The sequence below is a fragment of the Protopterus annectens genome, chromosome 8.part0 (genome assembly GCF_019279795.1).
Source record: "Protopterus annectens isolate FY-2018-M chromosome 8.part0, PAN1.0, whole genome shotgun sequence".
Lineage (NCBI taxonomy): Eukaryota > Metazoa > Chordata > Ceratodontiformes > Protopteridae > Protopterus > Protopterus annectens.
The window spans coordinates 1,943,670,537-1,943,691,675 of NC_056741.1; the positions used below are offsets into that span (position 1 = coordinate 1,943,670,537).

A 21,139-nucleotide genomic window follows, 5' to 3' on the forward strand; every position below is an offset into this window, starting at 1 on the left:
GCATTGACAAAGTCAAGGAATCTCTGGGCAATTGTGTTCTGGCATGAGTAGTTCTTCCAATCTATGTTTGGGAAGTTAAAGTCACCCAGGATCAGGGTAAAGGTTTGAATCTTGATAGATTCGAACAGGTCCAAATTGGTGGATTGGGCATTTTGAGTCAGACTTGGGGGCCAGTAGCTAGCTATGATTTGAATAGGGGTCTTGTCAATAGTTTACTTCACCTGGAGTGTCTCCTGTACGTCACTGTTTGACCAGCCTGGAGGAGTGTATGCCTTTAATGTACATTAAAACTCTACCTCCTTTGGCTTTACTGCCAACAGTTTGGTGTCTGAATGTATGACAGGATGACTAACCAGGTAAGGCTGGGGTGCTCTCCGCAGCTTTGAACCAGGTTTCTGTGACTGCACAGATGTCAGCATTTTCTGGGGTAAGGAATGCTTACGAGTGCAGTTTGAAGTTTAGACTTCTAGCATTTAGCAGCATGACCTTTAATTTGTGTTTTGTTGAAATTTTTCTGTTGGTAGTTTTAACCTCATCACTTTTCCTAAAAAAAGGCACTATAGGGGAGGCAACAGCCTTTGGCAGAAGCCTGAAGCCCAGGAGAAACAGATGCAGGCCATCACTGGCAAAGCATCGTGGTCTGTTGATCATATCTTCCCAGGCTGTCACGTACTGGATCCCCCTGGAATGACACCAGAAACCAGGCCAATTGTTAAAGTCAACCATTTTCTGTTTGTACTGAGGCATCATTCTGGGTGACAGTAGAATGCTGTTTAAGGCTAGGGACATACCTGCCTGGGACACAGTCAGCGAGCTCAATCATGTCTCTCTTCATATAGTCCAGAGCGGTACATCTCAAGTCGTTCATGTCAACACGGACTATGACAAAGTAATAACAGTACCTGTTGTTGAGAGACTTGAGTGCGTATGTGATATGGTAGATTCTGGCACCTGACAGACAACTGACTGTGACTTTTTTCTTATCCAGCCTAGTGAGAGGCATGTGTGTGTCTCACAATGGAGTCTCCTATGACTAATATGTTGAGTTTATGGTGAAGCCTTAGTGGCTGTGAGGCAAAGGTGTGTGGAACTATGTGTGGTTTTGTGTGTGGAGGGCTGTGGAGATTGCGTGTGTTTTTGCCTCTCAGGTCTCCTTTGTTTGGGTATCTTCATGTGGAGGACCCCTGCATATGTAGGTGTGTGTTATGTAGCAAGATTTATCATGATTTGGCAAGATTTATCATGATGCCTAAGGAATTGGAGATCTGAAGCAAGTAATCCCTGGCTTGAAGAAGTTGATGTGTGGTTAGGACAATGAGGAGCCAATCATCGAAACAAGGAAAGACCTGGAATCTACTGAGCCTCAGGTGAGTTGCTATGACTGCCACACATTTGATGTACATGAGGGGGGCTGTGGTGAGTCCAAAGGGCAGTGCTCAGAACTGGTAGTGGCTTAGATCCAGAATCAGTCTTAGGTCCCCTGTTTTCTTTGGTACCAAAAAGAAGCAGGGGTAAGTTCCTAATCCTATTTGTTCAGTTGGGACCTTTGAACAACTCTTTTGTAGCAGCCTTTGCACTTCTTGTACTGCATACTCACTCTGACTAGGTGGAACACTGGGGAGGAAGGAAAAAGGGAAAGCAATATCCTCAGGATATTAAACTTGGCATCCAAGCATTGTTTGTAAGATTTGTCAAGTTGTCTACGTGGAGGAACAGATGACCACCGACTGCCTCCAGAGATGGACAGTCAGGCAATGCTTCAGGAGCACTGATAGGGCTCAGAGAGAAAGTCTCTGAAGCTGAGGAGAAAGTCTTTGAAGCCCTGGTTCTGTGGACCTTCTCTGCTTCTGGGGAGACGTCTACCGTTGAAACCTCCTCTGGAGGAAGCATCCCCAAGCTGGTCCTGAAAAGGCCCCCAAGACTTCTGGAACTAAGTTTTCTTCTCTCATCATTGGTCTCTGGAAAAAGTCCTCTGAGGGGTGGAAAACTTTATTCACACAGCAGATAGGGTCTTTCCTACCTGCTTACTATGGGTAAGTGCATCTTTCACAGATGGGCCCATCAAAGAGGAGGCATCAAGGGGGGCATTAACAAAGGATGCCTTAAAGGGTTCCTCAAAATCGCATAGCCTCAACCAAGCATGTCTCCTTACGACTATGCCTGAACCAACTGCTCTTGAGGTATTGTCAGCTGTATGGGAGGATCAACCTCATTGAAGAATTAGCAACAGATGAGAGAGGAGCCAAGTTGGGGAGAGAACTTTTTGAGGTACCCACCGACATGGCCTCAGCAAGGGAATCTGAGGGCTCCTTGACCAAATCTGCTTGCAAGCAGGTAAAATGTGCCAAATAATTTAACGACCTCAGAGCAAACATGGCTGAGGTGTATTTCTGAATCTGTCCATCACTCTGGACTCCCTCTTCAATGGATGGACAGAGGAGCTCTGCTCAGCTAGCTACTTTTTAGTGGCTGCCGCCACAATGATGGCATCAACTGGGATACCCTTGCTCCAGTGGGTTCTGTGTGCTGGGGGACTAGAAATTTATATGGGTGCTTGGGGATGGGCTCGACAGTGTCCGGTTCCTTCCAGGCCTGGCAGGAAACTAAGTTCGTCCATCAGGGGTACCCCAAGATGTTGATGGGTCTGCCCCGAAAACATCCAAGAGCACTGACTCTTCAGGAAGAGGAGGTTGGGCAGACCAACTACCCTTCTGTCTAAGGAAGACATCGTCTAAGGAGACATCATTTGGTTGCGCTCGGGAGGATCCTTCCCAATCAAAGTCAGTATCTTCAGTGAGGGACTTCAGTGGGGTGTCTGTGTGTCTCCTTTTGCACATCATCTTCTGGGAACCTCCTCCGTGGGGTATTCAAGAGAAGTGCTGGAAGAAAGGGGAAATTCCTCAGAGGGATGACCATGGAGGCTTCCAAGGGTAGGCTGACCTAGAGCAGGAATGATGGGCTCAGTGCTCGGACCTGATGAGGAATGAAGGGAAGGATTAGAGATTTGAGAGGATGGCTCTCTATATACACAGAAGGCCCTTTCTACCACCTGGAAGGCCGACTGGCCCCAGGGAAAACCCTCCCATCTCTCTCGGAGCCAAGGCAGCTGAGGAGGAGAGGACGAGACAAACCACAGATCTACAGTCCCCAGAAAAAATCGGACCTAAGCTATCAAGGGCCAAGGCACTAAGAGGAAGGGTCAGATCTGAGAGATTCAGAGCCACACTCAACCCCCTAGACCTGATGCAGACACCATAGATTTGAGAACAGTTTTGACCTGACCAAATCGGAGCAGGGCTGGTCAGGGAATCGCAGTCAAGGAAGGGGGCTTCCTCGTATCAGACACTGACTCTCTCGGGTGTCTTGGATCCTGGGACTTCAAAACCACAGGTCGGATCACAGGAGGAGACTGAATGGAGTGGGTAGGTGCACTCATGGATTAAACAGGGGATGGAGCTGGCAAGACCCTCATTTGGATCTCAGCCTTGAGAAATCTCCACATAATTCTGTCCACACTGGCCTCTGTAAAGCTCCAAAATCTGGATGAGGCTGAGGAAGTGGGTCTGGATTGCTCTGAAGGGGTCTGAAATCACTTAACTGAAAGTACTGGCGATACTGGCCTTATTACACTTTCTGGTGTTCGGCTCCTAGCTGTCGGATTTGAAGACTTTGGATCAGACACTGAAGCCGAAGGAAGAGGAGAACTGCTTATAGTGATTACCCCTGTTGGACTTGAAGCGGTCTGTGGACCTGAGCGGGGAGCAATATCTTTCGGATCTGTGGAGGTCTGTGGATCTGAAAGAGATGAAGTTGACCTCTGACCTAAGGGTGTCAGATCCGATGTTTTAGCAAACTTCCAAGGAGGCTCAGAGGAGGACCTCGGTGACTTAGGCAATGATCTCTTCCTAAGCTCATCTGAGCCATGCAATTTTGAGGGGGTTTGAGCCCCATGGGAAGATGAAGACGTAGGCAGCATACCTTTCAGAATTAATTTATTCCATTGGTCAGATATGGCCCTAGGATTGAAGGCGGTACAGATTTCACAGGCAGACTTTAGATGTTCAGGGCCCAGTGAATAGATGCACTTCTTGTGGGCGTCGCAGTGAGGGATCTTGTGCCCTCAAGAAGTGCATCTCTTAAAATCCGAAAGTTTCTCAGACACAGTTACACACACTTACACACACTTACACACACACACACTTACACACACACACACACACACACCAAAAATACAGAATAACCTAGTTAAAACACAGAAAAGCACTATTCAACAATTTTACAGCCAATACTAATGAAATAACCAAGAAGCTACCAACAAAAATACCCCCTTTTTGTATAAGAAATGCAAGAAGTGCCACGGCACTTATGAGGGAAAAAGGAGAAGACAAACAAGTGAACACCCTGCAAAATCTAAGGGTAGAAGACAGAAAAAAAGACAGAGAAAAAAAGTCTCAAAAACTATACGAAGATTAGAAAAATGGAGTTACACTATCAAAATTAGAAAAATTGTAAAGAAATAATGCTCTCACGCTTGAGACCAGGGATTTGCATCTTGGCTGTATGGCGGCAAACGAGATCTGAGGAGAGAGAGATACTACAGAGCATTATGAGTAGAGGGAGGTGCTTGAGACTATGAATAAGTCTTGAAAATGTGTCAGAGTCGATCTGAGGGTCAGATCTGTAACCCATCATTGAGGAAGAATGAAAAGGACAACATCAGATCAAACCACTGCCATACTGTCCACATGGATGGCAATCTCACACACAGAGGGAAGAAATCCTGTAAGGCCTGCAATATAAGCAGACCACCCTCTGCTCCAAGACATTAAATGACTCAGTTTTTGTTGTGACCAAATACCTAGAACTGTTCTCCATGCATTCCCCCTACCCCACACTAAGGCAAAAGCATCCACTGTGACTATTACTCTGGGGGGAGGCAGTAATGAAGAGCTACCATGAATAAGACAGTCATGGTGAAACCACCACTAAAGTTGCTGTCAACAATTTGACAAATGCATTACTGTGGATATTTGATTTAACTTCTAAGTCCATTACACTCTTTCGGACAACTGAAAAATCCAAGTGATACTTGGTGTTTCAGAAGTACTGCTGTTAGCACTTTCAGAGAAAAGGATGCAATTACTTAAGGAAGTGCAAGAAGGCAGCATACATTGTATTGTAAAAGTAGCAGTACTGTCTGGAGAAAGTCTACCTAGATGGGATGCTGTACCCAGGTGACAACCTATAAATGCCCATGCCTTTGATGACTCCAAATGAGATTTCACAATGCTCAGTGAAATTCCCAAGAACAGGAAGAGAAGCAGTAAGTGATCCCAAATTTGTGTGGAACTCTTATTGTAGCTACCATGACTCAAGCATCCAGACGGGAGAATACCTTGGTTTCCCTCAGCCCTAATTAGATTGCTGTTGTCACTATGCATTTGGTGAACAGTATTGGCAGCTTTGCTGAGATAAAATGGTAGTGCTCTGAACTGACAGTAAATTGCACCTACTCTGAGGCACAGGAATCTCCTAGATGACATGACTATGTGTAAACAGCAATCCTGAAGACCTAAACAGCAAATACAGTCTCCTCCTTATACAGACAGACAGATGGACTTCACTTTGACAATCTGGAATCTGGTTTCCTTCCTGGTGTTGAAGCCACTGTGATCCGTTACTGGTCTGAGGTCCTTTCTGTTTCTGAAGACTAAAATGAAGCTTGAATAAACTAGAGAGCCTCTCTGGTCGGGATGGACCTCTTGGACTGCTCTTTACTTTAACAGATTTGCTCTCTCTCTCTTGGTTGCTTCCTTTTGATGGAGTGGGATTTCTGAAAATAACATTCACAGAGTCAGGACTTGGCAGATAGCAAATGACATTCTCTAACCTCCAGATATCACTTCCCTGATCCATCCCATCTTGGAAAATGACCTGCCATGCAAGAAGATACTGTGAGAGCTGACCTAGACTGCCTCCACAGGAGAAGAGCCAGCCCAAGTCCTCAGAGGTTCTGTGGATGATCCTCCCAAAGGGAGGACTACGGAAACCTTAGATATGAAATATAACTCTGCCTCTAGGGGTCCACCATACCCATGTTTTTTTTCCTGAAAACTGCTGCTCAAACTGGGCCTGCTTGGCTTCCAGAATTATAAGCTCCTAAGTTTTATGTCTGATTAAAGGCTCTCTGGGTAGTAGAAAACTTCACTACTTTCGCTCTTTTGCAAGTTCCTTTTATCTTGTAGCCCTAACAATGACATAGGTAAATGATGCCCTGAAGTTTTCTGCAAAGAAATACTTGTGAAGCAAACCATAAAGTCTTATGGCAATAACTGAGCCACAGCAGCATGTTGCTTTATCTAAAGCCTTGTGTAAAAGCTGCATGAAGAAACCGGAAGCTGTATTCATGGTGGACAGGTAGGAAATCAGTTTACATTGCACTTTCCCCATGGGACACAACACTTTATTTTACATTTGTTAACCGGGAACTTCCGGCTGGACCAGGTTTATTTTCAGCAGAGGCCCAGGGAGAAAAGCTCCAGCATCAAGTTAATCAAATACAGTACATCCAGCATAATACACAAAACAGGTTTTATCATATATGCTGAGCATAGCAATATAACAAGAAATTAATAAAACACTCCAGGTAAAAGAAGATATAGAACGTGGGTAAAAAGACAATGTCAGTCCTACATTAGAGTATCTAACCATGTGTATCAGATAGACAGTAAGCCTTACTTTGAAGGTGGCTGATGTATAAACCAGTTTTCCAAAGTGGTGCATAGCCCGAGATTCCTTATCCGGAGTGTGAAGTACTAGGTTCTTTTCAGAGGGCTCTCTGAGGGGTGCAGTTACAACTAAGTCAGCTAGAATGCCTTACTCCAATGTTTCCAGTCCTTGGTTGGCCAGAGGAGCTTATTCAATCCTTGGCATTGGTTCAACTCCAAAAGGCTTTCACCAAGCTGTCTAGAAGACCAAGAAATCAAAAGGGTAGAGTGGAAAGCCTGCTGTAGAATTTCCTCTTCAGGACACACTGGGCTAAGTCAGGGACCTCTCTGACAAATTTAAACACGGACCTTCCCTAAACTGGAGTCATTAGGAGGGGAAGTGGGAAAAGACGCCTCCTCAATCTCTACATGGTGTGGCAAACTCCATGGCAGTCTTGAAATACTTCCTCATACATCTCTTCTTCCTGAAGTACTCAGGCATCATTCAAGTGAGATTATCACATGAGCCAATATACCATTTTGCCCTTACAGTGGTTTTTCACACCTCTGCCTCCTTAGAGTGAAGATAAGAGTCAAATTTAAAAAGACAAAGTGCTGCTGGGGGAAGCGATGTCATTACTGCCTCTTCTAAGGAAATCTTCCAACCCTAACAATTTGCAAGTCCTACCTCAGCAGTGGACATATAGAAGCACAGCACTGTAAGAGTCAAAGGTTCACTGACCTTCACACCAACAGCATGTGTGCTAAAGGGCCCTGTATGTCTTCAGGTACCCAGGCTGACACAGATACTGAAGAAGGGTTCAGCACCAAGGCTTCAAATGTTGAGACAGTCAACAGCACCAAGGGGGTTGGTGTCAACCTCAATGACACCCGACCAGCATTGAGAACCTGAAGCCTAAGGAATATCCTCACCAGCACAGAGCAGGCAAGTACCTATGCAAATGTTGGTGTCTGCACTAGCCTAGAAGTTAGCTGTTGAAGCTTCAACTCCAACACATCCGGAACCAGAAGAGAGCTCAGGGAAGGAGCAGCTGAAGTGGAGGGAAACGGACTTTCTTTTTGTTCTTGAAAAGAAAAAGGACACCTAGTTCAATTTGAGCTTTGACACATGCCCTCATCATATTATCCCCAGTAACAAGCACTGAAGTGCTGAGGAGAGACCTACAGAACCTCAACAAGGCCACAGACACCAGTAAAGTTCATGCTCAGATAAGAAAATACCTATGGGTTGCCTAGTCAGTGCCAATACAACAAAAGCTATAGCATCATGTCTGCCAGCAACTGCAATCACTTTCTCAGGAGGGGAAGGATGTGACTACAGCTTGGACAACTTCAAAGGCGATTCTTTGGTGATAAAGTCCTCAACCCTTCTTTTCTCTTGAGATGTTTCACAGAGGAAAATTAGTCAGTAGGAGTCCCTTCCATATAAGCTTGTTTTTGCACTCCAGAAGAATCTTAGTACTAAAACTCTTGCAGATATTGCAACAAGAGTATACATATGTTACACATTTTTGGATGTGTTGGGGGGGGGGGGGGTTGTGGCCACATTTAACATATTTCCCCAAACTTTTACCTTTTATCCATTGTTAAAGCACAGCAACACAAAAATAACAGCTAACAGCAAACATAACTGCACATTAAATTCTTCAAAGAAATGCCACAACAAAGCAAAAACTGACAAAACATGACTCATGATCACAAACCTACTAAGAAACAGGCAAATTAAGAAGAAAGTATTAATTCTCGCAAGACAATTACTCAAAAGTATGAAAGCCACACACTGGTGCCAAGAGCATGGGAGGCAAAGAATTAATAAGAGTTATCTAAAGAAATAGAAAAACCTCACTGCTTAACCAAAAGGCATTATTAATAGCAAAACTTCACTGCTAACCTAAAAGGCATAAATATACCCAAGGATGACATAACCAACAATCTAAAGTTAGAAATTGCTAACTAAAAGTAACAGAAAATGAATGACTTAATTCATTTGGTAAGCCTAGGACCACCTGCAGATGCACTTTTACCAAACAGCAAACAAGATCTGGAAATCAGTTCATTATGGCAGCAAGGAAGGAGTTACTAGGCCTTGCAGAACCTTAAAGGAAAGGTACTAAGCAACTTCTGCTATAGTTGACAGTCACAGGATCATACATCACTGTGTGTGTGTGTGTGTATATGTGTGTGTGTGTGTGTGTGTGTGTGTGTGTGTGTGTATATATATATATATAAACAAATATATACATACATATATGTATGTGTGCATACACATATATAATTTACTTCTATGCACACACACACACATGCATGGGTTTGGGGACCAAGCTGGCAGTTAAGATACTACATGAATAGCAGCCCAAGAGGAAGAATAACACTCCTTCTGTAAAGCCACTGCAGAAGCACTGGAAATGATCTTCACAGCCCTTCTGAATGTTAACAGGCTAAGCAGACAGATTCCTTATCATAACATTCACATTTTTCATTAATATCTTCACCTTCAATGTTTCAAGACTTATAGTATCATCTACTGTCTTACAATGGATTAGGAAGGTACAACACTTAACCAGGGGGTTGTCATCGAGTATCACCATAAAGCTCTGACCATAAAATGTACCACTTACAGACAAGCACAGGTGGTAAAAACTTAAGAAGCCTAAACACCGATTCTACCATTTCTTCATAATGGCAACTCTACAATATGTCCCTTTGCAAACTAGTTATCTTCTGAAAATGGACAATGACATTGCTACAAATACTCTTCTAGAAGAGCTTCTACTCAACTAAATGCTGCTGTATCTAAATCTCATCTACAAAAAATATTACAAAACCCCAGCAATTATTATAACTCCTACAGTAACAAACAAAACAGATCTGGAGAAAATGGAAAACAATAAATTTACATACCAAAATTCTTGAAATAAATCTCAACAGTTTTATCAGTTAGTGAGCAACAACAAGCAACCAACAAATGTTCTTCGAGATGTATATGAAATTTATGCCTAGCTATACAACTGTATACAAAAATATATACACAAACATGACACACAGGCTTTTATGCTCATATCTGTTTTAAGTAGGTAAATTGGCGGACATCTTGTAGAGACTTTTTAGCAATAAACTGGCTGGCAAGGAAAAATCAACTTATGTGAGCAGTGTACTTTATTTTTTGAGAGGTGGGATGAAAATGGAGATAAAATACCTATGGCAACCCGGGGAACCCCACACAGGCAAGAGTAAAAGCATGTACATACACAAACTTCATTTGTGTCCACTAATTGATAAGATGTGGGTTTGGTTTTTATTCTGAGGAAGTCTTGTTGATATATTCTACAAAAACGTTTAATTTTATTTTTTTTGTATAACAATGTTTTGCAACGAGTTCCTATTTCCGTGCTCCATGGTGACTGGTTCATTCCCTTCTATTTTTGGGCTGTTATTGCTGGTTTCTGGTCTGTGGTTAATGGCAGTATATTAAGCTGCAGTGGAGCTCGGACTGAAGAAAAAAAAAAAAAAAAAAAAAAACAACTAACGGCTGCCGTCTTCTACTGTTTAACAGGTGTAAAAGTACATCTAAAAAATAAGTGTGTGTATGTATGCATGCATGCATGTGAGTGAGACATCAATCGAGCCATTATTTTACACTTGCTGTGCAGCACTTTTGCTGTTTAGCGAGTGTAAAAACTAAATATAACAGAAAAAGTGTGTGTATGTTTCTGTTTGTGTATGTGTGTGTGTTTATGCTTCTGTGTGTGTGAATGCATGAACACCTGTCCATCTACTTGCTTAACTGAATAAACTACTGGAAACTTCAACAAGGTGTATTTATTCCTCCTATAGGGAGGGTATCACAGATAGAGAGAGAGAGAGAGAGTGCACGAGGGAGCGATTGTCTCACAGATGTGCTAACTAAAGTGATTTTATCTGGACTAATCCTTTATACTATTTCTTATAAGTCCTGCCACCCTCTTAATCACAGGTGGGATACCAGATTTAACTCAAGCCCTCTGGATTACTTCCGTTTTATTAACTGAAGATTAGAGAAAAATGCACACTTAACAGAAGCACTGTAAATACTCCAACATTATATGGCATGTAGTTTTAACTAACATGTCTCATTAGGTGAAAAGAGGTTAGGAGGGTGACAATAAGGCACTCTGTGTCAGGCACTGAAAATATCCATTTGAAAGGGAAAAAGGAAAATAGAACACATGCTGGGAATACATGGAAAACACACACTGGACAGCCATTAGTGTAGCCACAGGTTTAAAAAATGACACAACTATTTGTAAAGCATTTTTTTAATGAAATGGTTGTAAAGCTGAAATGAAGGCCTCTGAATTAAGTAACACCATATTTTATATAAATAATTAGTCCCGTTAGTCTTTTACACAAATCAGGCATATTTTTATCAACTGGAGGAGAATTTGCAGTTAGCAATTAATAAAGAGTTGAAGGATTTTCTCTGGGAGGGGAAGAGGGAAAAAGTTGAGTGAGATAAGTTGATCTTTCCAACAGAACAAGGTGAGTGATTTAGGATTACATAATTTGAAGGGGTATTTCAGAGCTACACAGTTAAGTCTGTTATACGTAGCACAAGCAGAAAGCTATAATTCAAAGTGGAAAGTAGTGATGATGATGATGATGATATGGGGAAGCTCAAGAAACAAGGTGAGACTGGGATTTTGGATGGAGATCCTTAAGAACAACAATAACCATATGGGATATTACATTCTTAAAGTAGTAGAAAGTATTCTAAGAACTAAGCCTACTCAAGGATGGAGAAAGTTTCTGCCTATAGGGATGGCTGCAATTAATGGTAAAGAGAATAGGCAAGAGGGGGCTGGAATTTACTGGAGAAAACTGGCAAGGGAACCAAGGTATTGGGAGCAAATGACTTGCGAGAGAAAGGTAATACACAATGGGAAGAGTCCAAGAATTCATTGGGACTGCAGGCTAGAAATTACCTTCCCTGTCAAGGATTGATACTGGTGTATAAGCAAAGAGAAAGAAATAAGGGGATCCTAAGCAAGACACCAGCACTGGTAGAGTTTCTATTAGACTCTAGAGCAGAAGCTGCTATTAAAAAAAAAAAAAAAAAAAAAGATACTTTGTAGGGCATATAAAATTTTGCATGACAACTATAGAATGCAATCAGAAGAGGTTAGAAAGTTCCGGAAGAGACATTTGATAAGCAATTCATAAAGAAACATGGGGATATGGTTCCCAAATATACAGTAAAGTCTAGCAGATTTAGGATCTTTGCTTGCAAGTGTTTGTATAGATGTAGGCGCGGTGGTGCAGCGGTTAGCACTGTTGCCTCACAGCAAGAGGTTCTCCGGTTCGATTTTCGGCTGGAACACCTTCTGTGTGCAGTCTGCATGTCCTCCCTGCTGTTGAGTGATGTTTAAAAGACATGCAGGTAGGTGCGTGTGTGAATGGGCGTACCTTCTTTGAAGGTTGGGCTGGCACCTTGGCACCATAAAAATCCACTGCCAATCATTAGCAGACCGGAGTTCCGCTGTGGCGACCCCTAACAGGGAAAAGCCGAAAGACCTTTGTTTTTTTATAATATAACAGACATTTTAAATATTTAAACAAATGTTTTTAAAAGCTACAAGACTGGGAAATAATTCTGCAGCAATCACTTGAAGCAGCAAATTAAACACTGCCCTTATCAGTAAAAGAGAGAGAGAATACTTTCAAACTAGGCAATACAACAACAAAAAAAATAGAATACTGTGCTCTAACAGGTAGTACTCCAGTGCATAAAAATAGTAGTGGTGTGCAGCTACTGTCTGTATAGACAACTGTCTATGAAGAAATCTACAAAACAAAAACAGCACAATGCATATATGATGACATTACAATCACACACACACACACACACACACCAACACACACCAACAGCCATGAACTACTTCAAATCAGGCTGATGTTCAACCTGACCTAAAGCATGGAACACGGTCTCTACAGCAGTTTCTTAAAGATTATACAACATGATTTAAAACCACAATAAGCTTCACATACTCTACCTCTCAGAAGCATTTCCCTATCAGCATTATTCCTACCAAAAACAAAGCTCAGCCTACCATTTAAAAATCAACATAATGCCAAAAAGTTCAGCAACTAGGATGCAAGTAGAATTTGTAACAATTTGTACTTCACCTAATATAGCACTGTTCAGGGCAGCACAGATGGGTTCCCTCTGGATTGGATCCAACTGCTGTCCGACAGGGCAGTTCCATGGGTCTGAGTATGCCAACAAGCTAAAGGCATCCTGAAATGTAAGGTAATGGTGGTAAATTGAAATGCATTTTATAAATTCTGTTGCTTCTGCAGTAAAACTATATCTTGTCATGTGACTGACAAAATGCACCATGCACAGACAGTATCAAGTGCTAAATCACTTAGACTTGACACTTTGGTGGTTACAACAGAAAACTACAATACTTTCAAAATTAAAGCTACATAGCGAAAAATCAAGGGAAAAAAAGTTAACCATTAAAGTCAAAAGTGGATACCCAAAATTACAATCTGCATACAGGAGCAATGACTGTTCTTTCTACTGAAACATGTAAGCATCAGAAAATCTGAGTACCTCAGCCCTAAACAGTCATCACAAACTGAATATCAATATCTCATGCCACAAATGAAGTACAGTGTTTTGACACTACAGGATCAAACAAAGCAAAGCAGCATTAGATACTGCACTCTTCTGTGAGCACAGACCTGTGACACTGCAATTTTGTATTTCATACTTAGTAAGACACTAAAATTGTACAGGAATTCTCATGATTAATAAATCCCTACATATATACACACAAGAAAACAGGTAGGATAAAAATCTGGCAATTTACTGCAGAAAGGTAAGGCTACAAGCAGCTAAAAAATTTCATCATGTAGTTCTTTCAATCGTCCCTTACCTACTGCTGGACTGGGCAAAGTCACTTAACAAGACAGTACTCTTGGCCTGCATTGAAAATGGAATTTCAATATATATGTGGACAACATGGTTAACACAACAAAAATTAAAATATTAAAATAATGTAAAAGTACCTCACTGTCATGTAAAGATTGTACTCAGATGTAGTAACAAGTATGCGCCAGAGGGGGTTAATTGAGGGAGAAGAGTATTGATAGGGATGAAATGAAGAGATGAGAAGAGACCTCCTGGAAGATCAAGACAGAAAGAAAGAATCTTGAGATGGCAGAAATTAGGACCAGTGAAAATTTATTACATAAGGAATTTAGTGGGAGTGAAGAGGGGAGACAGGAAGAATTGGATGGGTACAAGCAGTATGAGATGAATTATCTAGAAAGAATGGTGGTGATGAAAACAGGGAAGCATGCACCCAAGGTGATAGTTTGGTAAGCAGGTGGCAGGTATGATTACCTAGGAGGTGTTGCACTTGGTGCCATGTTGAAGTGCAGCAATGAAGGAAAGAATGCTGAAACTTTATGAAAGGTTAAGGGTTAATACTGTTAGCAGACAAAGTACAGTTGTATCACACTTGCCATAACTGCAAATGTTCGAGTAGATCAATTTTGCAGTACTGATTTTTGGCAGGGACACATTTTTGGTTTAAAAAAAAAGAAAAAGAATGAAATTCACGAATTATACCCAAGATTTTTAAATGTAAATTCCAGTCATTATGGTGAACTGATTATAATTTTAATCTGCATCTGTGTGTGTGTGTGTGTGTGTGTGTGTGTGTGTGTGTGTGTGTGTGTGTGTGTGTGTGTGTGTGTGTGTGTACATATGGGTTCACTTTATAATCTTGAAATCCTGAAATATCAAATTTCAGAATCTCAGGACCATAAAGTCAAAAGCCCATAATGGTGAAACCCTCAGAAGCACAAAATTAAAAATCTCGAAGTTCGAAGATGCTGACTTAACGGTTCTGGTGTTGCGCTGTGTTAATGGATAGCTGGAGATTCAGGTAAGTGTTTATGTTCTAAGGGTTTTGTGTAGGAGCTTTAGTGTGTGTCAGTGTGTTTTGTTACTGTGATGTGTGTGCGCGAGGGGAATGTAGCTTGTGTAGTGGTGTTTTCGTGTTTGTCTGTGTAGTGCGACCTTGGAGTTGGTATATTTAAGTGGGGGGGGGGGTGCAGGGGTGCTTACCCCCCTGCTTGTATGTAGAGTAGGTTCGTGTGTTTGTGTGTGGGGAGGAAGGTGTATGTATGTGTGCGGTGTAAGGACAGCATAGAAGTAGCGATTTTGAATTTTGCTCTTCTGGGGTTTCGATGTTTTGGGAGTTTGGCTTTATGGTCTTGAGATTCTGAAATTTGATATTTCAGGACTTCGAGATGATAAAGTGAACCTGGACATATACATATATCTATATTTATATCTAGAAATAAATTTAAAAGAGATTCTAGGCACAGAACACTCAAAGCAAGCCGGCAATTTATAAATATCAGCAGAAATGCATCTTGTAGTGAATTGATTCGCTGGCCTTCACTGGAAAATTCCATAAAAATGCCGCGATTCTTCAATTCTCAGACAGTCAAAAAAACTAGGATTTAATGGTATTTTTCCTGGAAAAAAATGAAAATCAGTGTCCCTGATTAGTGGGTTTCCCACCACGCAGCAGCCCGTGACTCACTACATTTCCTGAGTCTTTTCACCATCCCCTAGCCAACAAATGCTGAACGACCAAAGTGCGGATGTCAGGGAATTAGGGGGTGGGGTGGGGGTTGGTCTGATGGTGCAATCTTTCTAGGCAGTGAACAGCAGTCTGATGCCAAGGGATAGCTTGACCCTTCCAGATGTCAGTTTTACTCAGAGATAAAGATTCCAACTATGTGAATGTAGCAAGAAGGGGATGATGGTGGGTAAAAACTGCCAGTCTGAAAAGCTCCCCCTCCAGGTAAGGGAGGAGAGGCCAGCAGAGAGAGGGGTAGGAGGGTGGAATTTATACTTTAACACTGATCTACCTGAACATCTACAATAATGGCAAGTATGCCGCAACTGTACTATGTTCTTTGTAGTCAATATTGCAGTACTAGTTCTCTGGAGGACTTCCAAGGCTACAAGTTGGGAGGACAGGCTGTCTACTGGCTCTTGAGAAAGCAGGCATTGTAGGATAGCAGTAGCAAAACATGCCCTTGCCCTAGAGGCAATGTCTAAATGGTAATGTTTAGTAACACTGTGGACAGATGTCCATGTAGCAGCTTCCAGGACAGCCTGTGTAGTTGCACCTTTAGGGAAGGCAGTAGTGGCTATACTGCGTTTGGTGGAATGGGGCCTGACATGGAAAGATACTGGTGTACCATGACAGGCATAGCAAAAGGTAACACAGTTGGCTATCCACAGAGAGATCATTTGTTTAGACATGGGTCTGCCTTCTTTACCTTTTACAACGGCCACTAGTAAATGCTCTGTTCTATTAAGAAACTTAGTCCAGTCCAGGTAATACCTTGTCCATTAGTGCACATTCAGGGAATGCACTATTTGCTCGGCTTTATTCTGTAGATCAGGGAAGAATACCGGCAAATGAACAGCTTGATTTAACGGGAGCTCTGACACTAATTGGGGGATAAAGGAAGAATTAGAGAACACACTGAATACAGTGAAGATATCTTTGAACATCAGGGCTTGCAGCTCTGAGACCAGCCTGGTGGAAATTAATGCTATCAGTAGGGTGGTCTACCAAGTGAGCATCTTTGGTGGAGCAAAAGCTGCTGGCTCAAGAAGAGGTAATGTAAGTTTTTATAATACATAGTTTAAATCCCAAGTAGGGGAAGGCTTTCTCCTGGTGGGGCCTTACATGTAGGACACTTTTTAGGAACAGTTTCAGGTGGGTGTGAGAACAGATGGGGGGAGCAAGTAAAACAGGCAGAGATGGCTGAAGCATGTACCTTAATACTGGAGTAAGATATCTCTGATGAAACAATCCTGAAAAGTATTCTAACACTAGGTTTATGTCTGCAAGAGAAGAGCTAATGTCTTTGTTCCTGTATCAAACAGAAATCTTTTTCCATTTAGATAAGTATGATTTTCTGGTATGTGGTTTTCTTGCCTCTTTCAGGGTCAATAACACATCTGTAGAGTAGTTTGCATCATTTGGAATCAGAAATTAATCCTCCAAGATGTTAGATTGAGGGTGCTCAAGTAAAGGTAAATGATCCTTTTAGCTTCTGACTAGGTCTATCACTTTTCGGAGAATATAACATTTCCCTCTCTGAGGGTCAAGAGGAGAGAGAAAGTACAGTTGTGTACATTTACCATAAATGTAGATGTTTGAGTGTATTCACTGTTGCATTCATCACATTTGGGTTATCCCTGCCAGGATAGCCCTCAGTCGGCCCGAATACCAGAGGCCCAGTATTTCTGCATCGGTTGCTGTCGCTTCAGGGCTGATGTCAGGTCGTCAGTAGTATAAAGTAAGGCAGCCAACGCCATTACATTAGTTTTTCTTGCCCTGTCAGGAGCCCCCAAGTGGGAGCCAGGATATGGTGGAAGAACCTCCACCAGTAGGAAGTAAATACCAAAAAGTTCCTTGTAATAATAGAGAGAGAGAGAGAGAGAGAGAGAGAGAGAGAGAGAGAGAAAGGGGGATGGAGGGAGGGAAATTAGGATTGCAACAGTGAATACACTTGAACATCTACATTTAAGTTAAGTGTACACAACTGTACTATGTTCTTTGTGTTTCACTGTTGCAGTCATCACATTTCAGTTGATTCCCAAAGCTGAGGAAAAGGGTGCAGAGCAGTCAAGAAGACTGGGGGCTGGCTAGGATGTTCTGCAAGACTGCAGTGGCAAAGCCTGCCCTGGATTTGGAGAAGGCAGGCAGGTGGTGATGCTTGGTGAAGGTATGAACAAATGTCCATGTTGCAGCCTCCAAGATGTCCCTGGTGGGGGTTGCTCTGGTAGAGTGAGTTCTGACCCCCTTAGGGAGAGGTTTCCAGTGTTGCTTGTAGCAGAAATGGATGCAGTGTGCTATCCATTTGGAAATGGCTTGTTTGGATATGGCTTTGCCCTCTGCTCCTGCAGCAAAGCTGACTTAACAACTTATCAGTTTTTCTGAATGACTTAGTCTTGTCTAGATAGAATCAGAGCTGTCTGTGCACATCTAGAGTGCAGTATTCTTTCCCCCTTGTTTTGTGGGTTAGGGAAAAAGGTGGGCAAATGAATGGATTGGTTGAGAGTCACACTGGACACCACTTCTGGCATGAAGGATGGGTTAAGTCCTGAGGGAGACCCTGTCAGCATGGAAAATGATGAAGGGCTCTACAGCCATTACTGCTTGTAGCTCGGATACTTTTCTTGCTGAAGTGATGGCCAGAAGTAAGGCAGTCTTCCATGAGAGAAACTTTAATTCTGATGAAGCTGCTGGTTCAAAGGGGGCAGGGTGAGTTTCTCTAACACAAAGTTTAGGTTCCAAGTTGGGGTAGGTGCTCTTCTGGGTGGCCTCAAGTTGCTAACCCCTTTGAGGAACTGTTCGATGAATGAGAGGGTGTGAGAAAAGAGGTAGCTCAGTGGTGAAATGAACAGAGATAGCAGAGGCATGAATTTTAATAGAGGAAATGGATAGACCACTGTGTAGTAGGTCAGCTAGGTAAATCCAGGATGAGAGGCAGGGAGGGCTATGCCATATCCACTCTCAGCCTGGATCCAGGTGCAGAACCTTTTCCATTTGTCAGCATAAGACTTTCTAGTGCTAGGGCATCTGGCCTCACGAATAACATCTAGAACCTGTTTGCTGAGATTGGCAGCTTGTGCAGTGGTCAGGGAATAAGCCAGGCTGTCAAATTGAGGGTCTGCAATTTGGGATGCATTAATTCTCCTTCCCTCTGGGTCAGAAGTGTTGGGATCTGAGGGAGATGCCATGGTGGCAGAGGGGACAGGCTGCACAGCAGTGGGTACCAGTGTTGGCGTGGCCAGTCTGGGGCAATCAAGACTGTTCTCTGTTTTTCCTCCCATATTTTGAGCAGCATCCTGGTAATGAGAGGTAGTGGGGAAAATGCATAGACAGAGAGGTTGACTCACTGGAAAGACAGAACAGCCACTTTCCAGGCCCTGCAGTGAGGCTCCCTGGTGCAGAACATGCTGAGCTGATGGTTGGAGAGGGAAGCAAAGAGGTCTACCTTCGGGGTGCCCCATTCCTGAGTTATAAGGGTGAAGGGTTATTTGGTTTAGCTGCCAGTTGTGTGGGTCCAGAAGATTTCTGCTTAAGTTGTCTGCCAGAGAGTTTAGAGAGCTTGGCAGGAATTGTGCCAACAGGTGTAGTTGCATGGCTGAGGCTGTGTGCCAAATGGTCATGGCGAACTTCCATTGCGGGTAGGAGTGAGTCCCTCCCTGCTTGTTGATATACCACATCACTGTGGTGTTGTCTGTTTTTATCAGTAAAGCCCCTGGGGAGAGAAGGGGTCTGAAACCTGTCAATGTGTGCTGGACATCTAATATCTCTTTTTGGTTGATGTGCAGATGTATTTGATGTGGGCTCCATTGGCCCTGTATGCAACTGCCGTTCAGGTGTGCACCCCAGGCATAGTCTGATGCATCTATGGTGAAGGTCTGGGCGGCGTGGGGTGGTGAGAAGGGTAGTCCATTGTTGTGGTAGCATGCTGCTGCCCACCAAAGGAAATCTTTCCTTAGACAAGGTATCACTGGTATAAGAGTTTCCAGGTCTTGAGAGCGTTGACACTAAAGGCTTTTTAGGTACCACTGAAGTTTCCTCATATGCAGTCACGCATATGGAATGAGTAGAGTGCAAGATGCCATGAACCACAGAGTTTGCAGGATAACTGGGGTCTGGTGGCTATTTGAGACAAATAGGCTGTCAGGCAAGTTTGCTTTCCTGGTGTAAGGAATGCCATCTGGGATGCTGTGTCCAGGCTTGCTCCCATGAATATAATTTTTTGGGTGGATACTAATTTGGATTTCTTTTTGTTGCTGGTGTACCCTAGGGAGGTCAGTAGGTCCATTACAAACCTAGGTGCTTAAGTAGCATTTCCTGTCTGCCTAAATTAGGCAGTCATCTAAGTATGGATACATTTGAATATTTTGTTTGACTGCAAAAAGCAATGGCGGGAGCTAGGAATTTTGTGAAAACTCTGGGAGCAGTAGATAAGCCAAAGGGAAGTGCCGAGAACTGAAAGTGTAGAGATCCTGCGGGGAAACTTGGACATTTCCTGCATGAGTCCCTGATTGGGATGTGTAGGTAGGCCTCTTAGGTCTAGGGTGGTTAGCCAGGCATCTTTGGAGAGCATAAGCAGTAGTTGCTGAAGGGTGAGCATTTTGAATTTTGGTATCACCAGGAAGGTGTTTAGAATGGATAAATCGAGGATGGGATGCCAAGTGCCCTCTTTTCTGGGTACAAGAAGAGCCTGGAGTAGAAACCTTGACCTATCTGTTCTGCAGGAATGTGTTCTATTGGCCTTGTGGAGAGCAGGGAAAGGACTTGCTTTTTGGCCTCTGCCCACTGGGTTTGGAGGTAGATCTGGGAACCCTTTTGGGGTTGATAGTGTGAAAAGAAAATTTGTATCCCTGGGACACTGTTGAGGACCCAGTGGTCGATGGTAATGGTGGCCCAGGTGCTTGTATGGAAGGAGAGTTTTCCTCCAGGGGCAAGTTCAGGTGGACAGAGGGAGGGGGTGGTGGAGAGTCATTTTGAGTTCTTACCACGAAGGGGTGGCTTTCCACTACCTGGTTTAGAAGTGGAGGTACTCCATTGCTCTGATCTCCGTGCATTCCCTGTGGCTGTTGTCTGGGGGGGGGGGGGGTCTGCTTCCCCAGGGTCTGGACTGAACTGACCTGAAGGGGGCAGGAAAGGACCAGTGTTTGGAGGGGCAATGCCTATTGAACCTGGGTGGCTGGACCTGCAGGAAATCCTTAACTGTCGGTATAGATTTAGCTTTTTCTTCCAAGTTTTTAAAGACCTCCTCTGCCTTGGTGTCAAATAAGTTGTCTTTGTGCAAGTGTGCATCCAATAGTTTAGATTTGACATGGTCTGGCAAGGGCTGTTCCTTAAGCCAAGCATGCCTTTTACGGACAGAACCGGTGACTGCTGCCTTGCAAGATGCTTCTAGGGCATCAAAACCACAGTGTAAGGTGTGCTTAGTTACTTGACTTGCAGAATGCATTAAATCTTGCAATTCTATTTTCTGCACAAGCAGGAAAAGTTGATATTTTTGTTTGAGGAGTTCCATGGTATGCTGCTGGAATTTTAGCATATGGAATTGACAATTTAGTACTCTAATAGCAAGAGTAGCAGAGGCGTATACTTTTTTTACCTCATCTGTCTAAAGCTCGGGAATCCCTATCTGAGGGGGTGGGATTTTTAGCAGAAGTTGCTTTAATTCCTTTAGGCCCTTGGGAGATAACCTGAGGGTCAGCAGTAGGATTTCAGAAAAGAAATTTGTGAGAGTCAGAGAGACTGTAATACCAGTCAGGTTTCCTGGGAGTGGGA

At 43.0% G+C, this 21,139-nt stretch overlaps 1 protein-coding gene across 1 annotated transcript in view; it reads right to left on the reverse strand.

Moving 5' to 3' along the window:
• The window catches only part of RANBP10 (RAN binding protein 10), a 1,949,085-nt gene that overhangs the window by 58,257 nt on the left and 1,869,689 nt on the right, over positions 1-21,139 (reverse strand). The window contains exon 13 of the mRNA XM_044081464.1: positions 12,891-13,002. Coding sequence (XP_043937399.1) covers positions 12,891-13,002 — 112 coding nt within the window. The remainder of the gene's footprint in view (positions 1-12,890; positions 13,003-21,139) is intronic.